The sequence below is a fragment of the Eumetopias jubatus genome, unplaced genomic scaffold, assembly GCF_037043125.1.
Source record: "Eumetopias jubatus isolate StellerSeaLion01/CBP00866 unplaced genomic scaffold, mEumJub1_p1.0 scaffold_9, whole genome shotgun sequence".
NCBI lineage: Eukaryota > Metazoa > Chordata > Mammalia > Carnivora > Otariidae > Eumetopias > Eumetopias jubatus.
Genome location: NW_028274815.1, coordinates 140,971,667 through 140,978,953, shown reverse-complemented (window position 1 = coordinate 140,978,953; position 7,287 = coordinate 140,971,667). Strand labels below are relative to the sequence as shown.

The window sequence follows — 7,287 nt, the reverse complement described above, 5'->3', positions numbered from 1 at the left end:
ACGGCCAGGGGAATGGGGCCTTCCAGACACGAGGCCCAGACTTCTCTCCATCCTGTCTCCGGTGGTCAGGAACTGTGAGCTAACCCAGCACCACACCCCCCCACACACACAAGTACCCCCAAATCACGAAGTCCAGCCCCAGACTGTAGGAAGGAGCCCCCCACATGGCTTCTCCTCACACCTCCTGACTTCCAGCCCCTGGCCTTGGTGGCTCTCAGCCTCGAGCACACCCATGCTCCAGAGCCTGTCCTCCCGGGGCCAAAGAGCCGCACCCTCCCAGCCAGGGGATCCAGGCCCAGGCTGGTTCACAGAAGCAAGGAGGACAGGGCTCCCTGACGTCTCAAAGAGATCTCCTCATTCAACTCTATGAAATCTGGGGCCCCAGGTGGCACAGTCGGTTGAGTGTCCAACTCTTGGTTTCAGCTCAGGTCATGATCTCAGGGTCGTGAGATCGGGGTCGTGAGATGAAGCCCTGCGAAGGCTCCACACTCAGCGTGGAGTCTGCGTAAAAGACTGCCTCCACCCACACCCCGCTCGCTCGCTCTTGCTCTCGCTCTCAAATAAATAAATACGTCTTTTTAAAAAAAATATATGAAATCTGAGGGTGTTCATGTGGGACAGTGAATTGTTCCAAAGTAAGTTCTAGCTACAGTGCCCTACACACAGCGGAGACAAATGCCAGCATGTTCCTGCGTGAAGATGAATGAAGGCCCATTTATTTGGAGGCCAGGATCCTTGGAGCTGCCAGGGTGTGGAGTGGTTCTTACCTTGAGGGTCCCCTGCCGGGTGGAGGCTTAGCCCTGGAGGGACGGCTGGAGCCCCTGGCTGAGGCTGGCAGGCCCCCCACACCTTGCTGTGACCACCTCTGGGCCCACGGGAGGGGAGGCTGGTGCCCCCAGACATGGCCTCAGACCTGGTGGCTTCAGGGTGCTTGGGCAACTGCCCAGGCTCCTGTCCTGACTCAGGCCATGGGGACACAGGAATGGCAACTCTGGTGAGGGAAGCAGGCAGGTGGGGAGGGTGGGGGACACCCTGCCGGCTGTAGGCAGCCATGTCTCCCCAGACTGGAAACACACAGAGCCTCAACACAGAAGTCATGCTGAGGAACCAGCCAGAGATGGTGCTGGGCAGCAGTCTGGGTATTAGGATCGAACAAGTCTTTGAGAGTGGATAGTGGCAGTGGGCAGCTCACGGAGGGACCAGGAGCTGGACAAGAGCCAATCACCTTCTCTCCGCAGACTTCCACCTTGTGTGTAGTTTTTGCACACGTACGTGTTCTTCTCTCAGCAAAAAAAAAAAAAAAAGAGAGAGAGAGAGAGAGAGAAGTTGGGTTTTCTGTGGGCAACAAATTCTGCTTCTACACAAAGACATCCAGACCCCCCAGATCACTACATGCAGCTGGGACCTATACAGAGCCCGCCAGACAGAGGTACAGAGTTTACCACAGAAACCACATGCAGACAGACACAGGTGCATGCATGCACACATGCACACACATAGGGTCTGGCACAAGACCCGCCAAGGCCCCCTCACACACAGATAAGGGTGCCCAGGTCCACAGAGACCCACAGACAAAAGTACAGATGTGCTCAGTGGACCACACAGACATGCCCCCCCAACAGACCTGGGCCCGCCAGAGGCCCCTGCACTGCATGCCCTCCCACACAGGCACATGTGTGCGTGCACACACACACACACACACACACACACGAGGGCCACCCACTGGAGAATCCACCCAAGCGAGTGAGCACTGCAACGACCCTGGGGATGAGGACAGGCGCTACCGCAGCTTCTGCCCCCACTGTTCCCGGAGCTCCGCCTCAACCGGTAGGACCCGCCTCCCTCCTTCAGGGCTCATTAGCGCTGTCACCGGGCTGGAGACCTTGCCAGGAAGCCACCTCCTGCTGAGGCTGCTGACCAGGCAAGTCCTAAAAGCGTCCCCAAGACAGTCAAGAGCCGACAGGGACCCTGGTGAGAGCCTGTCAGTGGGCCTCACCTCCCTCCTGCCACAGCCTGCACTGGCCTCCTGCACACGCCCACCGAGGCCACCAACTTGGGGCCACGTGTCGTCAGACAGGTCAGTGGGGTGAAGAGCAGGTGGCCCTGAAGAGGGTATGCCTGGGCGGACTCTGGCTTCAGGACCCCTGGATTTGAAGAGGGCAGGGGTGAGCCTGGGAGGTGTGTTTGCAAAGGCACTGCCTTGATCCCAGGTAAATTGCGCACAGGGGCAGGACAGGGGAGGATGGAGAGAGACCCCGTGCATCCTCAACCCTGGCAAAATGGCCACAGCCTCTGCCAGAGAACTTGAGGCCACTGCCGTTCTAAGCTAAGAGTCAGATCCCAAAGTTCTCTTTGTCTCTTTCTCAGAATCCAGCCCAAGGAGGCCCCTACCCAGACTCCCCACTCCAAGGCACCTCCCACCGGCCCTGGGTCCCACCTCAGGATGCAGACTGCTGGGCTGGATCCCCTTGAAAGCAGAGGCTCCCCCTTCCAGGCTGCAATGGGCACCAACCACACTTGGGACAATGGCACCAGGCACAACATCACCCTCCGTGAGCCCCTACCAGCCCTCTATGTGTTCCTGCCAGCAGTGTACTCCGTGATCTGTGCCATAGGGCTGACAGGCAACACGGCCGTCATCTATGTGATCCTGAGGGTGCCCAAAATGAAAACAGTGACCAACGTGTTCATCCTGAACCTGGCCATTGCCGACGGTCTCTTCACGCTGGTGCTGCCTGTCAACATCACGGAGCACCTGCTGCAGCGCTGGCCCTTCGGGGAGCTGCTCTGCAAACTGGTGCTGGCCATCGACCACTACAACATCTTCTCCAGCATCTACTTCTTGGCCACCATGAGTGTGGACCGCTACCTGGTGGTGCTGGCCACCACACAGTCCCGCCATGTGCCCCGGCGCACCCTCCGGGGGGCAAAGATCACCAGCCTGTGTGTCTGGATCAGTGTCACCATCATGGTGCTGCCCTTCTTCGCCTTTGCCGGTGTCTACAGCAATGAGCTGCAGGTCACGAGTTGCGGGCTGAGCTTCCCACAGCCTGAGAGGGCCTGGTTCAAGGCCAGCCGCATCTACATGCTGGTCCTGGGCTTTGTGGTGCCCATGTGCACCCTCTGTGTGCTCTATGTGGACCTGCTACGTCGGCTGTGGGCCCTGCAACTCCACTCCAGAGCCAAAGCTCTGGGCAAGGCCAAGCGGAAGGTGACCACTCTGGTCCTGGCTGTGCTGGCCGTGGGCCTGCTCTGCTGGATGCCCTTCCACCTGGCCTCCATCGTGGCCCTGACCACAGACCTGCCCCAGACGCCGCTGGTCATCAGCATCTCCTACGTCATCACCAGCCTCAGCTACACCAGCTCCTGTCTCAACCCCTTCCTCTATGCCTTCCTGGATGAGAGCTTCCGAAACAGCTTCCGGAGCACATTCCAGTGCCCAGGGGCCTGAGCACCCCACCCGCCAGACCCCCAGTGTGTCTGTTAGGAAAAGCGCTGTCACTTCGGAGGAATGGCCTACTTGTTCCCATGCCATCACTATCTTCCCCACAAAGAGAGAGAAAGACCCACGAAGGTTGGCCACCACACCTGCAGGGATGACCATGAGCCTGTCACTTCCCATGGCTGCCTCCTGGACAGCCCCTGGGTGAGGAGCTGCAGGGATACAGGCCCTGGACCCACCCTGCTGATTTGACCCAGGCCAAAGTTCTTGGCACAACAGACATCCTGACTCTACTCACCTGCTGAAAGACAGACAGACGGACAATCTCCCTGGATGCTCCTTCCCCGTCCTCCCTGACAACCGTAATCTGGAGGGAAAGAAACCCGAACTGTGATCTCAGCCCAGGGCCACCACTGCATTCCACAACCGGGAACATCAGGCTGGCTCCTCCCAAGACAGTATTAACAGATGATAAAAGTGTGAACACCTGGGGCAGGAAAGCCAAGTGTTACTGCAAAAGCCACAGACTCAGTCCTCAAATAAGGCCATGGAATGCACTCTCATCGCTTGAAACTTGGGTGGCATTTCACCAGGAGGCCTGTGCCGTCTGTGTGCCCTCTCTTGACCCCCCCATGCTGTGGCCCACGCCCCTTTTGTGCCCTCCATGCCACCTGTGGCCCCCTCATATCCTGCCATAGGACCCAGGGTGCTTCTGCCAGGGCCTCTGCACACCCACCCTCTAGAGAGGGCATCTGTTACTTGGATGGGCTGGTATCTGGACCCCTTTCTCCGTGAAGTATGGGCTGGGGCCTAGATTCATCCAGCAGGAGCTCCATGCTGAACCTCAGGGGGCAGGGTGAGGACACTGAGGTGCCGGCTGCTCAGAGACCATTTTCTACCAGGAGGGGGGAAGAGGGGCATCAAGTCCCTGATGACTGCCCCGGTGGGCCTCAGCCAGGCTCCCCACCCTTGGCCCCGTGGCTCCCAGCTGGGTCTATGCCTGGTGCTCTAGCTGTGCCATTCTGAGTCACTGGCACCTCCCAATACCCTCACAGGGGCCCAGACTGGTTGTAGTCCTCATGGCGCAGTGTGTCCACCTGACGTGCAACACCCACCATTCACCGGCCCGTAAGGTCACCCCACAGTGCATGGCTGCCACCTTCATATACTCTAGCTTCCCCAGTCACATGGGTTCTTGGAGCTCAGACCCACAGCCCTCTCCGCTCTTCTCTCTCAGCCTGAAACAATTCAAATACCACCTCTGCCCTGTTCTTTTCCCTGACAACACTGTAATCCATTGCTGTATAACAAATTTCCCCAAAACCTAATGGCTGAAAACATTTATTATTTCATAGCTCCTGTGGGTCAAGAATTTGGGAGCAGTTTTGGAGTGGTTCTGGCTCAGGGACTCTCCTGAGGTGACCAGGTGTTGGCTGAGGCTCTGGTCACCGGAAGGCTGGACCAGGGCCGCAGTTGCTGCTTCAAAGGAGGCCCCTTCATGTGGCCCGTGGCAGGAGGCCTCAGGTCCTCGCCAGGTGGACTCTCCCCAGGGCTGCTTGGGCGTCCTCCCCACGGGGCGGCTGGCCCCACAGGGCGAGCAGGTGGAGAGGGAGAAGGAAGAGGAGGCCTCCACACCATGTAAGACCGTCTTGGAAGCCATTGGCCACATTCCATTCATTAGAAGCAAGTCACTAAACCCAGCCCACACGCAGGGGCTGTGGACCTTTTTAAAACCATCACTAACACCCACATTTCTTCCTGGAAGATTCTGGGTCCTGTTTCCTCCCTGCGGTGTGGTCATTCCTCTACCAGTAGCAGCCCTAATTACCACCTCCGCACCGGCCTTGCCCCTGCAAGCTTCCTGAGGAGAGGAGCTGAGACTCTCAACACCCACCTGAGGTGCAGGCAAGTGTGAGGTGCAAATGAGTGAGTGAACAGGGCGCAGAAGCAACAAAGAGCAGCTGCCTGAGAAGCAGAACAGGGAACAGGAGTCGAGGCGAGAGGAGGGAAGGGGAGGGGCGCGAGAATAAGAGACCTTGCCCCCGTTTGCCCCCTGGCCCCAGCAACACCGGGAACACCATGGTGGGGACCCAGGCAGATCTGGATCAGCCAAGCGGCGCACATAACCCCGCCCCATCCCCACCTCCGATGGGAGGGAGGGTCCTCGTGCAAGGGTGAGACCCCAAGGACCGGGAACCACGGGCCAGCCAAGACGAGGAGAGAGGTGAATCCTCACCAATATCCTGCCCAAGCGAGCGGCGGAGCCCCAGGGAAAGGCCAACACCCGCCCCCCACGCCAACGCTGGTTGTCTCCACACCCACCACTGTGACTTCCTGAGATGGGCTGGGGCGAGAGGAGAGAGTGTCCCGAACCTCTGGACTCCTCGACCCAGGGAGAGCCCGGAGCTCCCCTCCGGGGTCCAAATCCCCCAGCCGGTGCGGACCGCGGAGCTCCCGCGGTCACAGCGCCCCTGGTGGGCAAAGTCCAAAGCGGCAGGAGAGCCCTCCGCATCCCCAGCAGTGCAACCCGGCCGCTGACCCCACCCCCGGCCCCGGCCCTCTCCACAACCTGGGCCTTCCCCCACAAACCCGCAAGGAAGGGTTAGCCGTCCCTTTTGCGGGGGCTGAGAGAAGCTGGGACACTTGACCAAACCCAGGAGTTGGTGGGAGTAAAGGGGAGGGCGAAGGTGGGGCGGGGCCGAGGCGGGGTGGATGAGGAGGCGGGAGGAAACTGGTCCGAGAAGTGGTGGGGGTGGAGGTGGGCGGCTGGCAAGAGCCAGGCACGGTCCTGCAGAGCTAGGGTTGTGACCCCGCTTCCGGCGGCCGCGAGCTACTCGAGCTACTCGCAGGCTCCTCAGCCCTGCCGGGAGCGGCGCATCTGACCCCTCACGACCCATCTCGGCACTGGTGCTCACTGTGGGGTCGGCCCTGGATGCGCAGCCCACGCGGCAGGACGCTCCGCATCCTCCAGGACCCACGCTTGAGCCCCCTCCGCCGCCGCCAGAATCACACAATCTCCTGAGCACACTTCATGTACCTGCCGCTGTAGGCCCATCACTCCCAAACTTTCCCTTGATGCGAAATACTTGGTTGTTGTTTTTTTAAGATTTTATTTATTTGACAGAGAGAGACACAGCGAGAGAGGGAACACAAGCAGGGAGAGTGGCAGAGGGAGAAGCAGACTTCCCGCTAAGCAGGGAGCCGGATGTGGGGTTTGATCCCAGGACCCTGGGATCACGACCTGAGCCGAAGGCAGATGCTTAACGACTGAGCCACCCAGGCACCGCTAAATACTTATTTTAACAGCAAAGTGCCCATCACTAAAACTTGTATGAAACTGCATATTGGCCTATCTGCCGGTGCAACCAGAGCTCGCCCTTGCTGCCCCCTCTGAAGCCCCTCTTTCTGAGAGGGTCATCCGCCTGTAGGGTCAACCTGGACAGAACTGGGTCCACACCGGAGCCAGGAGGCATGTCCACATCTCAGGGCCATGAAGGGAGGCTGTTCTGTTCATCTTCCATCAGAACTCCCCTTGGGTCTGCTCAAGGAAGGAGAAAAGGGCTGGGGCAGGGAGGGGGTCTCTGCTGAGACTAAATGGGGTGAAAAAAAGTTGTGACCCAGGTGGGAAAAGCACCCCCACACACACTGGATCCACAGGGAACCTCTGGCAGCAGGGGGCAGGATAGAGTTGCAGGAGTTGGTTTTTCAAGGAGAAACTATTTGTGCTGAAGAAAAGGTAACAGACCTCCAGGGCATCATGAACTAATCACGCCTTCTTGAAGTTGCAACCTCCAAGGGGTACCGTCCACTAAAGACAGAGTCTGGCCAGGTGAGGAGCACAGAGC

At 59.0% G+C, this 7,287-nt stretch overlaps 1 protein-coding gene across 1 annotated transcript; it reads left to right on the top strand.

The window, feature by feature from the left end:
• Positions 1 to 2,440: 2,440 nt before the first annotated feature.
• Positions 2,441 to 3,451, top strand: NPBWR2 (neuropeptides B and W receptor 2). The gene has a single exon (XM_028095684.2). The coding sequence runs from the start codon at positions 2,444 to 2,446 to the stop codon at positions 3,449 to 3,451; it is 1,008 nt and encodes a 335-aa protein (XP_027951485.1). The 5' UTR covers positions 2,441 to 2,443.
• Positions 3,452 to 7,287: the final 3,836 nt, after the last annotated feature.

Coding starts and splice junctions, on each gene's coding strand:
- NPBWR2 (XM_028095684.2), top strand. CDS start 2,444: ATGCAGACTGCTGGGCTGGATCCCCTTGAAAGCAGAGGCTCCCCCTTC.